The sequence below is a fragment of the Lissotriton helveticus genome, chromosome 3_2, assembly GCF_964261635.1.
Source record: "Lissotriton helveticus chromosome 3_2, aLisHel1.1, whole genome shotgun sequence".
NCBI lineage: Eukaryota > Metazoa > Chordata > Amphibia > Caudata > Salamandridae > Lissotriton > Lissotriton helveticus.
The window spans coordinates 242,688,240-242,710,552 of NC_136062.1; the positions used below are offsets into that span (position 1 = coordinate 242,688,240).

At 42.4% G+C, this 22,313-nt stretch overlaps 1 protein-coding gene across 1 annotated transcript in view; it reads right to left on the reverse strand.

Moving 5' to 3' along the window:
* Positions 1–22,313, reverse strand: part of SCAMP5 (secretory carrier membrane protein 5) — a 134,774-nt gene that overhangs the window by 88,623 nt on the left and 23,838 nt on the right. Inside the window, exons 3-5 of the mRNA XM_078685118.1 lie at positions 10,429–10,515; positions 6,410–6,538; positions 529–685 (exon numbers count right to left, since the gene is read on the reverse strand). Coding sequence (XP_078541244.1) covers positions 529–685; positions 6,410–6,538; positions 10,429–10,435 — 293 coding nt within the window. The 5' untranslated portion in view covers positions 10,436–10,515. The remainder of the gene's footprint in view (positions 1–528; positions 686–6,409; positions 6,539–10,428; positions 10,516–22,313) is intronic.

Here is a 22,313-nt window from a genome sequence, read left to right on the forward strand (position 1 = left end):
ATAAAGTAGCAAACAGGCTCTCTGAAATTCTTGGCTGTTCATGCATCTAGATCCCAGAGCGAAACGATTCTCCTTAGCCCACATCTGGCTCCCCACACCTGATTGGTGATTGGCTAGGTGCCACATTATGATTATCAAGTTGAAGACTTCCACCTGCACGGATAAAACTGTGGTGACACTTGTGTAAAGCAGCAGCAAATGGGCTAATTCAAATTGGGCTGCGCAGCTCCAGTATGCAGAGGACCATGTAGGGGGACATATTTAGCAGTTATTTAATAAATACTAGATGTACTTATTCATAGTGGTTTTAAGTCAAGAAAGGGAAAAAATAGCTGAGCAAGAGCACAACATTTGCAGGAATCTCAACTTTTTGGGCCGAAATACTGAGTGTATGGCCAGAACATCATTGAATTTCTCGCAGATATTTCAGCGAAGTGGCCTACTCTTCTGTACTGGAGCTACGCACTCCTCACTTAAACACTGACAGACAGAGCAAAGACAGAAAGTAGAGAGATGGTGATCACTTACTTGAAAGCTTTGTATATAGGTCTAAACCAGCAGACATAGGAGCATGGCGTAAAGAGAAGAAGCCAGAGAAAGGCCAGTCCAAAGTTAACCGCACCGCCTCCGCCAATGAGCCACGCCAGGCAGCCAATCAGATTCACTGCCAGGGTGATGCTGTTCACTGCAAACACATACACACAGACACACAAGAGTGGCACACCCACTGCAAGAAAACCATGCTGTGACCAGTGACAAGCCATGGCAATGTGCAAAGAAGGAAACTATAGGGACCTTTCCAACCCACTCCCACTCTCAAGTGACTGGTTAACAATAATGTCAGATAGGGTTTGGTTGAAAATTATGCGTATTGTAACACACTATTCAGATTAAAACACTGATTTGAGCTTTGGTTAATGAGGCTCCAAAGCATACAGCTTATTGGGGGGAAATGGCCCTGCCAACAGCTTCTGGCAGTATTCTGGTTTAAATAACTTGGCAATGAGCTGCACGAAGCCTTGCAGTCCATAAAAGGGCACTTATGTGTTTACTATCACTTCTATTCCTCCCCTCCCCAAATACCCCACCATCTACAAACGCCAGAGCTGAAAGTTACACATTGTTTAAGTATCATGTTCCTAAGAGTGATGCAGGAGGTAAGGGAGAGGACCTAGGATTGTTCTATACTTCTGTGGAGAGAACAGACATGGGAAAGGGCAGAGTACATATAGTCAGAAATAAAAGAAAAGGCAAAGCAGTTAACAAGAGATACGAAATAAACAGGAAAAACAAGTAACTGCCACTTTTCCAAAATTCCAAGAGAAGGGAGAGAAATAGACCTGACTGTCGCCAGCAGAAAAAGTGGCTATCGTTTTATGAAAGGTATTAAATGAATCAATCGGGTGCAAATTTAGAGCGAGTTAAACCTTTACCCTGGCTGCACTTCAGCAGTGTGTTCGGCTTTGTGTAGTGGCTTATTTGTATACATTGTCGTCAAACTGAAGGTAGAAAGCAAGAAGAGCATTAGCTTTCTGTTGGAAATGTTTAATTTGGTTCATAAAATCGTTGTAAAAGAGACAATTACTTTCTTATGCAAACCTAACTGCTTGATGGGAAAAACTAAACAAGACATAGTCCCACATGAGACCAGCTCACTAATCAACGATTATTGTTTTGATGTCCTGTCACACATTCTTTCACGTAATGGGAGTTTCAGTTCACTTAAAAGTGCTACTCGAGTTGTGTCCCAGGATAATATTTGGTCTCATCACTTGGCACTCCACGGTGGAGGGGGCAAGAAGGGAACATTCAAGAACACGCCAGAGCCTACCCTTCATCAGCAATCCTAGTTGAGTGCAAACACACAACAGAAGACTGTCTCCTAATAAAAATAGGGATGGTCTGACCCACATGTGTGGAAACCATCTTAAGTTATCGTATTCAACAAACTGTAGCAGAGGATATAAATCACACTTCTGTGTCAATTGTGCATCTGAATTAAATTCCTCCATAGCCAACTGCACCTTCCAAGCACTGGGTTTAAAGACACTAGCTGTAGGAGAATTAACAGCTCCACTTTAAAGGTGTGTCAATCATGAGTGATTGCACCAATGTCACTGCTTGCATGGCAGTCACCAAGACAGAAAAGTAAATCTGGTTTTAGTGCCAATCCAATTCTTGGTCATACAGTAAATCATATCAAAAGAAAGTTCAGTGCACATGTTATTTACAGATCGTAGCCCAGGCTTCTCCAGCAAGTAGCTTGTGAGCCATAACAGAAGACTGGGCATTACTCTCTCCTGTAACATCATGGAACTCATCATTGATATGGCTCTGGGTTTTAAAGGTTCCATGATGGTGATGCTTACACTTGTCAATATTTTTGTATGTTTTAGCACTTCAGAATCAGATGCTGTAAACTAGCAGATTCCCCAATAAGAGCAAATAATATAAACTACAATGGAAGCAAGCATCAAAGACCAGGAACATTTGAAAACTACTCTTTACAAACTTAACTTCCAAAAGGAAGAGTGCAGCCTACTCTTAGTGGCCTCCTTAGATGCTTTAATTGATAAAGAGAGAGGGAATTAGGGGCACCTTTTTCGAATCGAGGATTGCAGACCAGCATGCTCTGACCAGAGACTGACGCAGAATAGAGTGGGACACTATATCAAAGACTGCACTGAGATCCAGGAGCTTGAGAGCAGCAGTACCGCCACTATCTAGTTGTCTCCTGAGATTCTCCACCACTCAGAGAAGAGCAGTTTCCAAGTTACAAGTGGGCGCCTTCCTGGGAAGGGTTCAACAAATGATGGCAAGTAGAGAGCGGACCATTGACGTGCTTTCCCAAATCTAAGCATAAATTGGGCCGACAGTTTGCCAATGCATTGGCATCAAGTGTGGGCTTTTTAAGTAAATGGGCCACCATAGTGTTGGGTGATTAGAATTTGAGAAGAAAAAAAACGGGCTAGGCCAGACAAAGGTAGGATTAAAGCATTTATTCTTATATATTTTTTCATAACATAAAGTGAAGCAGGATCTCCACCCTGCACACCCTTGTTCTCCCACTAAGTCTTTCTCTCTCCTATGCTGGGAGCTTTCAATGGACCTCCTCGCGTACTGCCTCACAAAAACAGCATTTCTTTAATTATTTGTGACTGCTGAGGCCCCTGTGAAAGGAGATCCTATCTTTCTATTCTGCTTTGCAGAATGTCCTGATGTTTGTCCCAAAAAACAGGACATGTTTCAACTAAGAAAAATGTCTGGACACCGGGACAGTCCTCGGAAAACTAGGTCATGGGATATGTCTGGGAGTTACTTCGAGACACACTCTGCCCACAAGTCACCAGGAATGGGCATGGGAAAATCAATAGCGGCAATCTTGTAGTAATACAGCTTAGCAATATCTTTGCAGTTTTGCTGTGAAAGATATAGGGCTGGGGATACTAGAACCAGGTCTAAGAATGATCTAACAATCCCAAAAAGTTCAAACACTTAACCAGAGCTGCACCACTATGAAACAAGCATGTCCATGTGAATAATCATAGCTCAGTAAGGTGTAGCACTAGAAATGTTTCTTTTCTTTCAAAACAAGCAACAGCCAACGCGTCTGGAAACTCGAGCTGCATCGGGACCAGCGAGAGAATCGCCTCCTCGGTAGAACAGAAGCAAGACTGAGAGGCATGGTGACCCCCTTGAGCTTTCTTCAAAGAGTGGAATAGAAAGGCAGTCAAGCAGGGACAGGGACTGTTTCTTTTGTGAAATACCCAAAGACTTCGACAGGGAGGAATAGCTACCTCGTAAACGACTTTGGGAGCAGCAGAGGGTCCATGCTTTTGACTTCAAGTCGGAGTGGAACCTGCGGGGACCCTTCCAGTGCTCTGCCGCGCAGAGCTACACTTCACAAACTCTGATCGTTCAGGTTCATATGGGTGCAGTCGTTGCTGGCCTTAAGAGTCATGTGATGAGCCCAAGCACCAAAGGTGCATCTTGTGGGGATTGGTTGTAAACATCTGTTTTTAACAGTCACAGAAGACTTAAACCCTGTCCTAGAGTGACATCCCTTGCAAATGGAAAAGACATCTCTCCACAAGTGTAGAAAACCCCCCAAAAAGGAGCAAAGCTTTGTATCTGCGTCTGAAGTTGCAGACAGAAAGAACCTGATGCAATCGTGCATGAGTGGCGCTTAAATGAGATATTATTAGTCCAAGCAGAGCTGTATGACTCCACCTGCAAGTGCGCAGGAGCACTGCTTTGAAATTTTCCAGAACCAGTTTGGTGGTTGGGTAGTCACAAGGTGAGAAATCTGGGGTTAGAAGAATCCATAAAAAATTAATGTACTCTGACTTCACAACACGAATAAGTGGGCACCCCAGCAAGTCTCTGCAAATAAGTATTAATCATTCTGGATGTGCCCTCAAGGAGATTTGTATCTGCTCTGCTATTAAGTCAACTCTTTGGCCCTCTGTAGAATCAGCAGGAATTCTTCTACTTCTGCAAATTGACAGCAAGACATTAATTTTGACTGCTTTTTCACCCTGAATGTCCCTGGTTTAGTCTTTTAATCAAGTGCAGGTGCCAGAAGAATGGCAAAAGATACATTTTCAGAATGAAGGCTCATTTCTTCTATTTACAATGTAGCAACTCTGAAATGGAGGGTTGCTAATGTGCCCTTGAGCTAATCGAATTGGTGCAAAATTGAAGTTTCCCTACTAAATAGAAACCAAACCCTCAAACCTTAGAGCAGGAAAGAATTCTTGTGGGATGGATACGTTCTTACTCAACCTCAGAATCTCATATTTGAGTGAAGTAAAGGGTAAGTCCAAAGCTTTATTATTCAGTTAGGTGGATTTGGTCTGAGGAGCCAGATATTTGGTCTGAGGAACCTTGATATTTAACAACTAGTCCCAAGATTTATGAAGAAGAAACAAGTCTCTGCAAAACTGAGCAGACCTGGGCAGTTCAGAAAAGGTAGTCAGATTCTCTAAGGCTTGTAGATGTCACGGTCTCTTTGAGGAACAGCAGCTAAGTGTATGTAGCTGGAGGTTGCCCCTATTCAACGGCAGGTAAAAAGCTCTCAAATAGTGGTGGCAACTTTCTAACTGGCACTAACCTAAAGTCTGCACCCTATTCATCTAAGAGCTACAGCTTCTATACCACAAAGAAACCCATGGTCTACTTTGGATCCAGCGCTTCTTGAACTGCAACAAGAGACCAAAGACAACACAAGAATGTACTGGCTACAGGCTACCCAGAGACGAGAAGCAATACTTGTCATGGTCAGCCATCAATAACTTCTTGCACCTCTGTGTATATGAAGCTTGTTATTAATGTTATGTGTGGCAGATGATTTACTCAATCCAGTCAAATAAAAGAAAATCCAATATAAAAATGTAAAATCTCATCCGCTTCTAAAAGGGGAGATAGCAAATGAAAAATCATGATTCGCCTAAAAGAGAGAGATGCACAAGATAAATTATAAACTTCTTGATGGATGAAGCGAATTTGCATAAGGATACCCACACGTGGGATTCCTAAGTGTTTGTGTGATCGCATTTACTTTGAGAAGATTGTCTGATGCTTCTGACCTGTGGAGGTAATTTCCAACCAGCTGGGAATACGGTTATAGGAGTATGAAACAACATACTACCTATTTTGCAAAGTTTAATAAATTCACTTTATGATTAGCCACAACCTTAAGTTATCATATTAAGATAGCAAAGTTGAACAATGCATCAAGAGCACACATATAGTGTATACATTTTAGAAAAGTCTACTAAGTCCTTCATTTGTCCACGCTGGTAAATGAGGACCATTAATTTGGTTAAGCACAGAATGTTATTAGCATCTAACAAAGAAGAATCATCAGGTAAAGTGCGCTATAAGCGCAAAAAAGATTATTATGTTGATTCTTACAAATACAATGGTATTGTTGTGGGGTTTCAACATGTGCACTGGGTAGCACAATGTAATTTGTTTTAAGCTAATACATTTGAAATATCTACTGTGATATATATTAAGCAATAATACTTTTACTAATCAGTTAACTGGCAATGCCATTTGTCTTTTAGAGATGCAAGTGATTAGTATACTTAGAAAAGTCAGCAGCCAGCAGGATAAAAAGGAGAAAAGTACAAAGAAAAAAACAGATAAAGGGCCGCTTTAGATTTACAGTTTTAAATATGTCTAGTGGAGCATGGAGAGGGAGGTCTAGGCACTGCATCTTTCAGAGGTGGGCATGCAAGGTTGTTCTAGGTAGGACCACTTCGAAAAGGTAGACATTCAGGGTGGAGCATGACTGGAGGGCCTAGAACCTGCCCTTTCCTAAGGGTAGATGAATGAAAAGTAGATGGGGCACTTGGTTCTACATATTGAACCTCCCATGGGACCAAAATAATAAGACACTTACATGCCCAGAGGTAGTAAAGTCGTTTCACCAAGGTGCGATGTTGCTCAGGGATCTCGCCCTCAAAGTCCTGGTAGAAACATGGCTTCAGGGGTATGAAGCGTGGCAGCGGCGGAAAGTTATTCATCTTTTCTGTACAAAGAATCAAAACATTTATTTAAAATTGAGAGTGCTAAAAACACATCACCATTTGTAGCAATAAAAAGCCACGTATGGCATCCAAGGCATGCCTGAAATCCAGGCAATTCAAGTGGGAACAAAATTCCAACCAACTATGTATAGCGCTTGACTGTTTCTTCCACACATACATCTGCAATTGGTGATACATTTGGTTTTATTGTCAATGCACTGCGGATGACGTCACATATTACATCATTCATGACCTGCTCAGTGACATCACTGATGACATCTCAAATTACATCACTGATGAAATCATCCAGTGAATGTAAGTTTCTGTAAAGTTTAAAATTATATATATATATATATATATTCTGCCAAGGTGTATTGAAGTATGAGTGGGTGTATGAGTGTCTGTATGAATGATTTAGTAGGTGTGTGACTGACTGTATAAGTGAGTGATTAAATGTGTCTTACTGAATGCATGGGTTAGAGACTAAACTGTGTGAATATCTTTATCAGTCTGTTAGTTGGTGTGTAAGCGGCTACATGGCTTGTGAGTAGTTACATGAGTGTCTATATGGGTTATTTATTGGTTGTCTGAGTATCTGTATGAGTGCCTGAGTATATTTGTGGGTGGGTGGGGGGGGGTGAATAGATATGCGAGTGGTTGTTTCACTGGGTGTATAGGTTCAAGAGTGCATATGGAAACAGCTGTATGGGTGGGTGAGTGTGTGTATGGATGGGTTGGTGAGTGAATGGATGTCTCAGTGGTGCACGTGTGAGTAACTACATATGTTTTAAAGCAGTGTATGGGAGTGTTTGAGTATATAAATGACTATATGTGAGTGAGTGATTGCAAGAGTATCTGTATGGATGAGTGTGTTTCTATGAGTGATTGTTTAAGAGAGTAAGTATGTGTTAGTATATGTATAAATAAGTGCGGTGGTGTGTGTATGACTGTATAAGCAAGGAAATGGGTGTGTGATAGTTTCTTTGCATGACTGACCAGATGTATGAGTAACTCTTTGGGTGAGTGGCAGTGTGTGAGTGTCTATATGGGTGTATGAGTGGATATATTCGTGGCTGTATAGATGAATTACTGTGTGTATGAGTCACTGTATGGGTTAGTGGGTGGATGTGTGTGTGTAGACGTATGAATCCCTGAGTAGGTATGTACTAACTGCTATTGGTGTGTATGGTTTCGATATTGGTGGTCTGTATTTTACAGTGGGTGTATGAAAGGTTTTATTAGGGTATGAGAAGGTTCATCAGATGATCACGTGGATGATGTCATGAGTGATGTCACTGAGCATGTCATGAGTGATGTAATATGTGACGTCATCAGCAGTGCATTGCGGGGGCGCGAGTTATAGTTAGGTCTACTAACTATAACGGCCAAATTTCTATGGTTGTGTATGAGTAAAATCTCCAACTAACTATAACGTCCCTGAAACCTATGGTTTTTGTTCAGTGAATTTCTAAGGTTTTTTAAATGCTAATTTCTAACTATGCCTACAAAGGTAGGACATGTGAAGAAAGAGGAAGAAATGCGCAGAAAGAAGCAAGACAAATGCAGAAAGGGGCAACAGAAGTCCAGAAAGACGAAGAAAAGTACAGGAAGAAGAAGAGATGTGCAGAAAGAACCAACAGAGGAGCAGAAATTTCACCTGTGCCCCCAACTTTTTGCTGATAGGTACTGGTGGTAACTGACTGACTAACCAAGCCTAGAACCAGTGCTACGCTAAAAGACACTTAGAATACAGTGAAAACACCTACATACACTAAGTAACACTATGTGTTGGGGTACCCCTGTGATTGGCATGACCTCCTCTGTATTTGCCATGAGTTAATGCATGGGTCATTGCATGAGTACACAAGTAGTGCCTTGATGATTAGAGTGCTACAATGAGTGTGCATGCTGATTTTATAAGTGCTTGGGTTTTGGCGCAGTGATTGGATACGCACATAGGCTGGGTGATTGGAGGACTGCATAGATAGAACCAGGGAGATTACTGGTATTGCAGCAGTGCATGTGTTAGTGACTGGGTCATTGCATGAGTACATGGGTAGAGTGGATAATTAGAGTATTGCACGGAGAGTGCGCGGTGAACTTATAAGTGCTTGGATTAGAACATGGCCGTGGCTGGGTGACTGGAGGAGTGCACAGGGAGTGACAGTGTAATTGCAGGACTGCATGGGTATTTCCTGGGGAATTGAAGGAGCAAATGAGAATTGTGTAAGTGGGTACAGGACTGTATGGGTAGGGCATTTGGGATTGTAACAGTCATCTGTTAGTGCCTGGATCATTGCATGAGTACATAGCTACTAACTGAAAGATTAGAATACTGCAAGGAGAATGCCGGAGTGAATTTATAAGTGCTTGGGTATTGGCAGAGTGTTTGGATTAGTACATGGTAGTGGTTGGGTGACTGGAGGACTGCACTGGGAGTGACAGGGTGATTGTTGGACTGCATGGGTACTACCAGGGGAATTGTTAGTGCTCAGGGTATTGTAGCAGTGCATGTCTTAGTGCCTGGGTCATTTCATGAGTACATGGGTACCGACTGGAAGATTAGAGTACTGCAAGGAGAGTGCATGGTGAATTTATAAGTGCTTGGGTTTTGGCAGTGATTGGATAAGTACAAACGTCACATCACGTCACATCAGTCCCACCCCTTCCCTTCACCACTCTGCAAACGCACCCCCTAGCAGGTTTTAAGTTGGGGGGGAGATTAATTACCCTTGAATCCGGAGGGTCCCTGGAGGCCAAATAGCCCACCAGGTACCTCCAGTAAGCGCCACAGAGCTGCGTTGCATAGAGGTGTAAAAAGGGGGCGAGGCCTCGGCCATGCCCCTGGGGATCCCATCCCCCGGGGCATGGCCACATTTTCTTTTCTAATTATTTTTAAAGGAGGGGGCTGCGTGGCCCCCTCCTTAGGCCTCATATTATATATATATATATATATACGCACACATATGCATATATCAGTACAGGTGCGATTTATGATAGCCAACTAATTCCAAACTCCAAAGACTCTGATTTTATCGGATATAATAAATAGTATCTGCCCCTCCATAACACCTGTAATTAGAGCCTTTGAGTTATATGAGTGGAATACTAATTTGACGCTGGTTAAGATATGGGGTTTTGATTAACATTAATTAGAGTTTTCAATTTTACATTAGGCTAAAGAGATTACCCTGGCATTATAAAGATCTTCAATGTTCAAGACCTCTCTGAATCCAAACACTACAAATGATTCTTCATGTACTGGCTAGTGTTCTAGTACAGAGAAATGGGGCAGAGAAGACTGGAACATTGGATAGGATACAGAGAATGTACTTCTGTAAATTGGCAGCCTTCAACTGCATTTCCTTAACATGCATGTACAGATTTAAAGTGTCTTTATTTGCAATGTATGTGGTCTCTGCTCAATGTCGGTCTTTGGGTAAAGTACTCAAAAAGTGGGTGGAATCTTATTTTGTATACAAGAAGTGGCATGAGCAGAACACCATCAAGCACTGTGAAGCATCCATGGGCTTGCAGTACTAAGAGCACTTTTACAGAATCATGTGCTCCACACATTTGAAGGGCGTAACACGTGGTTGAGACAGTTCTCGTTTGTAAGCCAACACTGGAAGGAATTGAACAAACAGAAAAAAACTTGTCAAAAGCTTACAAATAGATGAGAACATTTGTCTATGAAACTTACAACACATCTAGAAAACCGGACCACCTGTTGAGCCCAAATAGAGGCAGTGGAAGACAAGAAATGCTCCACTCCCTTATCTGTTTTTATCACCCTGCCTAACAAACTAACTAGCTCTCAATCTCACATAGGCTCTCGCTACGAAGACAGGCCAAATTGTGCTTAGATTGCATAGTGCCCATATGTGCATACCTCCCATGGTTGCTTAGAGACTGGAAATAGATGCAGACAATATTCTGAAACGCCTCACAGTTCTGCAAGTTCAGGAAGATGTCAGAGCTGTGGAAAAGACACAAGAAAGAATAAGACTGAATTCAACTTAGACTTTTGATATCATGTTCCTTCCAAAGCTCGTAGCTCTATAGTGGCAGAAGTATACCTACTAACACTTGAACTAATATGCCACTTGCTAATGCCATCTAAAGGCTTTGAGACTTCTATGCAGCGAGGGTTCCCTTTTTAGCTGGTGCTTTATGTGGGATTGATTCATCACCAAAAGTGTTCTGGGATGTTAGTCATCTGCTAAGTGCATGTTGTTGGCAACTGACAAAAAAATCCTGCAGGTGTCCCACCACACCACTATCTACTAATCTTCAACTTCACCTTCATGCACCGCCTGTATGACAGAAAAATAGCTAAGAGCAGTTGGTGAGACAGCCCATAGCATGGGGGATGACCTAAAATGTGATTGATAATTTCTTACGCCAGTAGTTCAAGCAGGACAGCCTTTAAAGTATATTGTTAACAATAGGTCTTTACAAGATAGCTAAGCTGTCTGTGTGCGAGGCATAGATTTTTTTTTTTAAGCTTAAGTCAGGACCTACTGCCCCTGGAGCAGATCAGCCACTAAAATTCTTAATATTTTGTATATTCCTATGAAGAATAAATATTTCCCTCACTCTTAATCCTGCATGCATGCTTCCATTCCTAGGCTTCCTCAATTAAATCCAGCTGGATTTGCTCATTAAGTGATTTAGCCCAGTGGATTTTTGTAGCACCGATTTGTATTGGAACAAGGAAAGACCGTCCTTATCCCACATCCAACTGCAAGGAAAATCAAATGTGCTGAGGGTATTCACTTGTGCCTAGTTGCGGACTAGAATAATTAGTCAAAAACAAGCAACGTATGGAATTTTCATATCAACTGCTAAGGATACTGGTGAAAAGGGGTAACTGCAAAAACACCTCATAAACCACTTTTACTAGATAAGCTAATCAAGACATGTTTCTGTTGCCATTCGCTGCAACATAACACACCAGGCGGACAGTCCCATGCGTCATTACACTGCTGGAGTTAAGTCGATCATCCAACGCCGCTCTCTTACTGTCAATGCTGGTGTGTGCTCAAGGATGCAAGGATGATCTACTGTGAATGTTCTCACTGGTTTTCAGCAGTTACCACCCCCACCCCCCCGCCCTCCCCCACACACACATCGCACTCGGAAGGTGCTGCAGAAAGATTCTATTCTTAGTAGAATACCTAATCAGCAGTAGATGTTTTGCGTGATCCAGGCTACAGAGCTTAACGTCTGGCTGAAATAAAGTACAAATCACAACTATTATAACTCCCATTCTTCATAAACTAAGGACTCTAAGCTATAAAAGAAAAAGCTTCAGACCCAGTCTATCATTTTGGAAAAAGACCCCCCCCCCCCAATAAAATATTTTCCGAGCAGTAAACACACTGTTGCATATTTATTGTTACAGGACACAGGCCAAAGGCCAAATTATCACTATAGTTCACCCTAAATTTCTGCATGAATAAATGCTTAATGCTGCAAAGAATTCATAATTCAATCGAGCCCCACACTTATGACAACTACTTCACAATATTTGATCTCACTGCACTCGTTTGCCACCTTGTGATCTGGGTTGGTCACATACTTTTTGTTTATAGCTCAAGCACATGAGACTGCAAGGCATGAACACATTCAGAGACACTGAGATTAATGGACAATGCATACTCAAGGCATCAAGGAATGTTCAAACATGTGCAGGATTAAGCAAGCAGGTTTTCTGCGTTACCTTACGTATGGGGATGGCAGTTGTTTCTTCTCGACTGCAACTTTCCATTCTCATGTTTTGCTCCAGGGAAGAGGGAGGTGTAATAGTGTAACTAGTTCAAACTTGCCTAAGTGCAGGAATAGTGCAGGAATAGTGCACACTCTCGTCCACCACTGCCACGCAATCATGCCCAATGGCAGGTAGTATGTTTACAAAGGAGATCAGTCCTGCTCAGGACTGGCTCAAAAATGCCGGAAAGCTTACAGCTAATCCATTGTTTAGTTACAAATTAAGACTAGAACAGTGGAGCAACTGTAACTATCCCTCCTCTATCGCCCTTAGCATACTGCATTGCAAAAATTCACTAAATCCCCACAAAGTGAGTCTACAGAAAGGGGATACATTTTTTACCTGCCACTGAAATAAAAAACACTTAATTAAGCACCCATCACCTCCATATCACCTACACATCTTCAAAATATACATAGAACTTTCCTCAGTGACATGAACATTGACTTGAGAGAAAATAAGACACTGGTGCATCACGTCTGGTATCAATCTCAATCTATCGTAATCTCATTCAATTCTGTGCAGCGCTCAGGCTCAACAAGGTTTCACTCAGGACCTGCTGACAAAAAAAAGAGAAGATCGTAAACAATACCTCAATCCTGCTAGACTGATCTAACCACTTCCTTTTCTTTCCACTCCTCTAACATTGTAACCACTGGCCAGCCTAAGACAATCAACCAATGGATGAGACACCTGAAGAACAGCAATAATCACACCCCGGCTCCATTTGGATGTAGATCACTTTTTGCAAATCACCCAACCCACACCAGGAAGTAGACAAAAAACAACTATCTGGAACTGTAAAAAAATCCTACTTTACTGAAACGAGGGTTACACCGGTCTTCAAAGAAAAATAAGGCGTTCTTACTAAATATGGACTACAAAATGTAGCCCTTCAACACAACGGAGTGCAAACAAACACACTAAAACACTCAAACTAAAACAAAACTCAAAAGTGGACCTTGCTCTGTGGCAACAGTAAAGTAAATCCCAAGCAGAGTAGGTGTGCACCCATCCTACAAATCATAAATGCCTCCCTTGAACTTGATGAGTACCCACCAAACTTAAGCAATCCGAAATAACCTTCCTACTCAAGAAGCAGCAATCAACTGACCCAACGGAGTATTCAAGCTGCAGACCCATCTCATGCCTGCCCTTCCTTAGCAACATCATAGCAAACAAGGTGACGAGGCAGCTTCAAGATTACATCGAATCCAATGACCTATTACACAGCAGGTAATCGGGTTTCAGACCCAGAAGGGGCAGATACTTTGTCATCTCAGTCAGATCTCCTGTCCTTCCTGAAAGCAGGACAGCCCTAGATTCTCATTCTACTCAATCTATCAGTGGTCAACAACACAGTAAACTAATTCCTTTCAGGCCAATCCCAATAAATCAAAATCGGTTTCTCCTCCTTGATCATAAAACACATTAACTACAATAACTGCCTCCCATGGTTTCCCTTGCCCAACTTACTATTGAACAGCTAAAAGAGACCTCTAGCACAGGTCTCTCCCTATACCAATTTTAATTCCAGATTTAAGTAAAAGACATTCAAACCGACCTCCCAATATGTGATCTCTCAAGACAAAGTATGAACATGACAACATGCCTAAGACATATAAACCACTGGGTGGAATACAGCTACCTCCATCTCAAAGGTGCAAAACTGAAACCCTGATAAAGAACAAGAGCATACCGAGCAGCCTTCCATTTCACTAGCTAAAGGAAACAGCAGCAGTTGTAACAAGCATTTGCAATGCAATAGGTCTCGCCTTTATGCGAGTTTAAGCTATTGGCATTGGATATGACAATGCATTTTATTTATGTTTTAAAAGACAAAACTTCAATAAAAGGCATTGTCATTTACAATGCCATTAGCTCAAACTGGCTTAAATGGGAGACCTATCGCATTGCAAATGCAAGGCACTGACGCCAGTGGGCTGGGGTTGGCTAATGGCATGGACAACGGGAGGAGGGGCACCAGGCACCAAAGCACGTCCTGCATGCAGTAAAAGAAAGTGAAGAAAATAGTGCTCAGTCTAAATAACACGCACCCTTTACAAACAAACTATAGGGGCCAGTCGCAATGGGAGGTGACAAATGAAGAGGCGGCGTTACTAAGGAGACTAACAGTCCTATTTTCGAATCAGAAGTCAGCATTTCAGACGGACTGACACAAGCCAATGGCAACAAGATGAATGATGCTTTCACCTTCGAGTCTGAGACACAAAAGAGATGCAAGCAAGTGTGTATGAGAGTGGTATTTTTTTTAAAGATCACAACGAAACAGAGAGCGAACAGGGAAAAAAGATGAAATGAGGAGGTAGTAAACCTGTGGATTGTAGGAAGAACGACGAAAGAGGCGAGCAAAGAGAAAAGGAGTGAGAAAGAGGAAAAGGGGAAGGGTGGGAGTGGAGACAGCAAGAAAGAAATGGAACAAGGAAGGGGTGAAGAGGAACAATGTAGGGAAATATGGCATAAAAGAGAGAAAAGTAACAACAAAGAAAGATAAATACATAAAGAATATTGGACAGAAAGAACCACAGAAATATATAAAGATAAAGTACATGTAAAAGAAAGGACGAGACATAAAGATTGAAAAGCAAACTAAGGAAAAGGAAAGATAGAAGAAAGAACGGGAGGGCGACAGACAGGAAGAAAGAGACACAGGAAGAGCTGCCTTTAGCATTTTATGGCGGGCGCTTTGTCTCGGCCCATCAGTTCCTGCTTTCGCCAGGACAATGCCCCAGACTGAGGTGTGAAGTCCCTGGCAGGATGAAAGGAAAGGCCGGGATGCCGAGCAGGAGGAAATTGTCCCCGGAGCCCGACTCGGATACCGGGCAGCCTCCTTGTCTCTGGAGGTGGAGGGGGCAGTGGCCCGTCTGAGGACAAGAAGTAGAACCTGCCCGGCCGGGAGTGCCGTGGGGGTGCACAGACAATGCAAGCAGTTAAGGAAATGGCGTGCAGAAGCTCGCTCCACCACAGTCCCGACAGTGGCCTGTGTCGTAGATGTAACGCATTCATCTATCTATTAGGATGAACCCTTCAAAAGACGAGCTTTAGCATTTGATCCCTTCGGCTAAAACAACCACATTCGAGCACTCATCAAACAGTGATTTCAGAAGTATTGCAGCTTCTAAAACACGGCCAAAATCAGTTTTAAATCGCTTCATCTGCGCCAACATCAATGCAGTTGACAACAGCACACTGAAGACATGCCATGTACAACGATGCCATCCATGACTGTCAAGTTTTCACCTGTGTACCTTTCGTGCCAATCACTACGCGATGCTGATGTTCCTAACCACTACACAAACGTTCCTAACTAAACAAGTAGAAGCACACCCTCCAACGTCACGGGAACAAAGATGTCGTCGGTGTGTCGAAATGTTGGAAAGCAGTTGACCTTAAATCTGGGGGAACCGGGTTCCAGTCTCGGCACCCACGCTCAACGTCCTGTGATTCTGGGCAAATCACTTAATCTTCCCATGCCTAACAAAAACAAGAAGAACCATCATATAAAAGCACTGCACGACTAACAAGGGTGAAACACAACGTAACTGACGTCGCTCTGGAGCCTGCAGTGGAGCCCCGCCCTTCCTCTCCATGACCACGATGAGGGACGTGCGGCGTCTGACGGCCCGCTTCGCGCCCGCGCTTAACCCAAACAAGTCGGCCTGGAGCGCGCCTTGGAAGAGACGCGGGAGGGCAGGAGCGTGACGCCGTGAGCGTGCACGTTGGGGTTCCCTGCGGCTCTCGCGTTCACAGACCGGTGTCTGCTCGTGCACCGGTCTGTGCCACTTGGGGAGGGGAAGACAACGACAATAAGGCTCGCTGGCGGCAGCGCTTCGCGCTGGAACGCCAGGCGAGCCCTAAAAAGTACTAACCAACACCTCACAATGTCTAGAAAAAATGTCCCCTCTTCTCCAATGCAGACACTGGATTGAACTAGCCATGCTAGTGATCTTATTTCACCTCAACTATTGCAAACATAGCCTACAAGGAAGCTGATTAAAAGAACCTACAACGCTTTAGAGGATACAAAATCCAGCAGCCAGAAGCTACCTTAGAAAGAAGAAATCTGAGCACATCAAACCAGCCCTAAAATATTTCCACTGAGTCGTAGTGGCACAGAAGATGACATTAAAACTCCTAAACATGATCTTTAAATCGCAAGAGGGAGAATGGGCCCCAAATACCTTCTAAGCCTAACTTCACTGTACCCACTGTGTTGAGCCCTAAGATCAGACAACGCAAAACTGATCACTCAACACTGCTTTATCCAGAAATGGCAGAGGACAAACTCAGCATGGACCTGTTGAATTCACTAAGCCCAAGCCTAAATTGTCAACTAGCGCGGATGTCCTTTAAGGGAAACCTGAAAATTACCTAGCTTCGTTAAGGCCTACTCCAACTGCTAGACTTGTAGGAGACAAGTCCCTAGTTAAGGTATTTCGCCTTGTCAGCTTATACAGCACGTTTTCCTAATAACACATGGAGCTTTCAGTTGCAATCCACTCACTGACATCTCATGCGAAGCCCGCCTGATGAGCAAAGCTCCAGCGCTACGAGCCAGCATTTCAAAAACCATTAAAATAAATATTGAATACCACTATATTATGGAGTTAAGTACACAAAGGTATGAATAGATTTACTATACTCAACTCTCGCAATCTGTAATTATTCTTGACAGCAAAATGCTTAACCATTTTTCCAATTGTTTTTATTGATGAACATGCGCACAAGTCATACATAGAAGTTTAGGCATTATATATTCAACAATTACACCCAAGCAGACAAGTATACTTCTTGAGGATGATGTGTGGTAATGTTCTCATAACTGTTTTATGTACTATGTTATTTTTTAAACAGAATAACCCCATCAACAAACAAACCACCCACCATCCCCTGGTAGCACACACTTAATACAAATTTGCTCAGTAGGTTGTCCTAAATGTTATTACAAGACCACAAGCTACCATTATGCAATAACCCTTTATTGGTGCCCAAACAAGCATTACTTTAAAGTACATAACAAATACATCATAAAGCACTAAATACATTTTAGAATGTACAAACAATATATGTCCATTGCACATAGTCATCCTCCTCTTTTATTCACGGCTCCTTATAGATAAGTATCATGAGGGCTTACTCAAACTACAATATTGCATTACTGGATATGTATGGAATGGTTACTAGAGCCGAGTATTATTGTATTGGTTTTTAATGCTTTATGAACTTTAGCGTAGTTTTTCTTTTAGCCCTTCCAATTTGAGGAATGGTCTTTATTTCTGTATTTTAGCTAAGTATATATATATATATATATATATATATATATATATATATATATATATATATATATATATATATATATACATACATACATACATACATACACACACACACACATACACTCCACTTTCCCTAGTGCCTCCTCGCACCATCAAGATCACGGACACAAAATTAGCTGTTGCCAGATTTCAATTTTTATTTCTTTTGCTGTGGTGGAACGGTGCTTGCCTCAGACGCATTTCGGACACTGGGCTGTGTCCTTGTTTACTCAAACGGGAAGCATAAATGTACAATTTAAAAACACACATTTGGCGCCAACCAGGTACGTCAATTAACGTCATGGACATGTAAGAAATACTGTAAGTAAGTAGAATTCTTCTTTCTAGTATTTCTTAACAACGTGAATCCATGCTAAAATATGTTTTGACTCCAAACGGATTCATACAACTATACAAAATACATGTTGACCAATAAATCTCATTTTTAAAAGAGAAATCAGTACACAAATGTTGGTATTCACGCTCAAATGCAAATGCGTCTATATGTTTTATATCATGTGATGTCCAGATGCATGCGTATATAAAGTGCCTTGTTATAAAACATTATATATACACATCAAATGCAAGTAAAAAATACTATTTTAAAATGCATGAAGGACATTCGTAAGTAAATGTAATTTAATGTGCAAAAGACACTATATGTATGGCAACGTTAAAAAACATGCTCTTTGTGCATCCAATTCATCAGAAAAAATCTTGATTTTTAGTGCAAATGCACACACACACAGACACAAGTTTAATTAGCGAGTTGTGTATAACCTCCACTTTCTTTTCATAACAGAGGGCTGAGACCTTTTTGTGAAGCAGGCGACTCGTTAACTCATGCTGCGGGGTCCAGTTCAACTGATAAGGCCACTGAGCGGAATTACTGTAACAGCGTGCTAATGCCTGGCTGTTCGGAGGCCATTTTTTTCAGGCCGCGGAGCTCGGTATCAGCATGCCAGGAGAAGCAGTTTGCTTCGGGAGTGTCTCCTTTGTCAAACAAGCATTTACAATGCAATGGTCTCGTCTTTGTTAAGACCTATTGGCATTGTAAACGTTATTGTTTTCATTTATTGTTTTTTTTTAAACCAATAAATATATGGTATTGTCATTTACAATGGCAATAGGTAAGCATTAGAGAGTAGTAGAGAGTATTAGCAGTTATTAATAGTAAATTGAGAGTGACTAGTTAATTAATAGAGAGTGTACTTGTATAGAGTACAGAGCTAGGAGGTATGTACACCTTATGAGGGGAATTATGAGTGAGGCTGGAATGAGACAATGCAATTTACAGAGTAATAGCCGATGCGAATAGGTGATAATCGTTAAAGGCAAGCGGCAGTTCTGCAGAGGGCCATAGATGCCTTCTGCTGGAGTATAGGGGGTTGAAGAGGGGTAGGGAAGACAGAAATGGCTGAGAAGTGGGCACCAACTTTGCTTGCGCCTCGTCCAGGCTCTGGTCTGTGATGGTCATGATCTGGTGAAGGAGGTCTCCGATGTCCTGTTTCCGGCCATCGCCCTGGTCGGTCCAGTCGTGCCTGCCGTGAGGAGGAGGCAGGGACATCCCCCCTTGCACCGAGTGGCCAGCCAGATTCACCCCAGCCAGAGTCTGCAACATCCTGGACTGCTCGTCTTCAGGCTGCTGATGCTGTGCACTGCAGCCCGATCAATCGCAAGGGGCCTGGGGAGAGGGGTAGTGGCGTGCGTGAATGAATGAATGAACGAATGAGTACGCTCTTGTATAGCGCATGGCTACCCTGAGGCATCCCAGCGCTGCGAGACCATGGACAGAAAAAGACAGGGATGCGTGCACAGGGATCTGGGGAGCGTATCTTGCAGCGTCTCCGGGAGAAAAAGAAGCGATCAGGAGCAGCGATGGCAGACCAGATTCGAAGCCAGTAAGTGTGGCGGTGGTTGTCGGGGAGTCTCGTTTTAGAAATAGCTTTTGAGAACCTGGCAAGAAATTGCTTTGAACCCTACAGCGAAAAGCAGTGAACCCTACCGAGAAAATCCTTTGAGGAAAAAAAACATGTCTCGCACACACACATAGAGCCCCACACACACATACACAGAGCCCCACACACACACACACACACAGAGCCCCACGCACAGAGCCCCGCACACTCACACACAGAGCCACACATACACACAGAGCCACACAAACACACACAGAGCCACACGCACAGAGCCACACGCACACACACAGAGCTACACGCACACACAGAGCTACACGCACACACAGAGAGCCACACACACAGACAGCGAGCCACACACACAGAGCCACACACACAGAGCCACACACACAGAGCCACACACACAGACAGCCACACACACAGACAGCCACACACACAGACAGCCACACACACACACAGCCACACACACACACACACACACACACAAAGAGCCACACACACACAAACTCTGACACTCCAAGCCCACTCAAATAAGGAGCATTGACAATCACCTCCAGTACTGGGGGCATTAAAATGTCTCTTCCCACCATTCTAAACAGAAGATGGGGTCTATAATTGCATACAAATGTAGTAGATAAATGTTGCTAGGCCTATTCGCTCACAAACTCTGCAACAGTGTATTCGTAGACGTCCAGACGAGTGACATGACGGTCAGGCCCAACAGTAAATACATCGCACCACAATAGTCAATAAAGCGCAATGTATAGCTCATACAACAGATCGAAACCCAGCATAAGACTACACAAAGCACACCACAAAGTATTGTGTCATGCAAACTAAGGTAATGCAGTAGAATATAACATATAACGGAGCCGCATAAGAAAACACCACATCACATGTAACATACGATAAAACATGACATCATATCGCGAGAGCGGCGAGCAGTTTCCCAGATACTGACTCGTAGGAGATGTCCAATGAAATGTGATCGAATTGAATTCGTATACTCTCCACGAACAACCCGACGCACTGAAGAAAAGCCTCGTCCTCTCCCTTCAGTCCCCACTTTTATCATATTCTTCCTGGTTCTCACCTCCTCTATTTCCCCTGCCCCACCCCCCCCCCCCCTTTGTCGCCGACCCCTGTCGCTCCTCCTCACTTTTCATCACTGGCCCCTCTTTTTCTACCCCCTTCTGCCACTCCTTTCATTGCAGGCTCCTTGGTTGATGTCCAGCTTTCCTGCTTGTCTTTTCTCAACAGTCTTGCGGTCTCCTCTGTTCTCCATCTGCTCCTCCTTTCATCACAAGATCCAGTTCTCTCCTTTTTTTTGTTTCCATCACAACGGTGCTTCTCTTCTCCTCCCACATATTTTCTTTCATTAAAGGCTCCCTGTATGTCCTCTCCTTGTATAACGTGGACGGTTTCTTGCAACCCAACGACCATCTATGAAACAATAACAGGTTTGCATTAAATCCAGTTCTCAATATAATTGGGGGTTCAATTATATTGAGAACTAGATTTAATGCAAACCGGTTATTGCTTCATAGATGGTCGTTGGGTTGCAAGAAACCGTCCACGTAGTGACCTATATTTGGTACTACTCAAGTTTCACGGTATGTGAGCGTTTGTTTAAACAGAGGGTGGAGAATTTGGTTAGGGTTAATATGTATGTCTTGGAAGAATGGTTGGACAATGGTTATGAAGACAACCACTAGAGTGTACATAAAAATGTAATAGTAGGGGGCTACACTGTTTTAAAATTTAGGGGATTTATGAATAAAGTGCACAATGAGTTATGAATCTGGCTTTATGTAAATCTGGCTTTATGCATTTAAGTTCCCAAAATGTCTTTTGTGATGCTGGGGGGTTTAGTTATACTTCTTTATAGATGTAATATATTGCAATGAAATGTAATGAAAGTTACAGTTTTAAGATATTTTAATGTAATGCAATGCAACATAATGGAGGACATTGTGAAGATTGCTTAGTAATCAATGTGTAATATTGGTTTTATATATATATATATATATATATATATATATATATATATATATATATCTCCCTTTTTTTTGTTTAGATCAATTTTAATCAAAATATTGGTTTGAGAAAGAGACATTATACAACACTAGTGTTGATAAAGGTGACGCACATAGAGCAATTTCACTGAAACGCGCCAACGCAATACTTCCAAGTTAAATTCACGGAACGATTTGTCAGTACTGATCTTTGTGATTCTGACTTCAATGTGAAGATTCCTATGAATTAACATTCTGATGTGTTAAATGTTACACTACGGGTCTTCAGTCTCTTCCCCTTTGTTTTTATATATTGTGTATATTTTTATGTGTTACTGCAGCATTTGGATCATTTTTAATGTTTTTAATTGATACATGATATAAATAAATTTACACTTTGTGATTACAGCAATTTCAGGTCCTTTCATGATTGAAGGGTGTTTTGTATTGATAACCATTGCACTGTTGCATGGGATCATTAGGGAACTCTGAATGAAGTGTGAATGAATGATTGTCATGGAGATATTTAGTAATCCAAGGGATATTCCTTTTTTTTCCGACATAGAAATACACAGGCCTACAAATTCAGAGGCCAAAGTAAACAGACCCTGATATACTCTTTCATCAATCAGGCTCAGCCCATGCCCACTGTTAGCAGTACCTCAAAATGACCCATCGGATTACGATGCGGCCCGGAAAGGTTCAGTCTGTTGGTTGGAGCCTTTCCGGGCCGCATC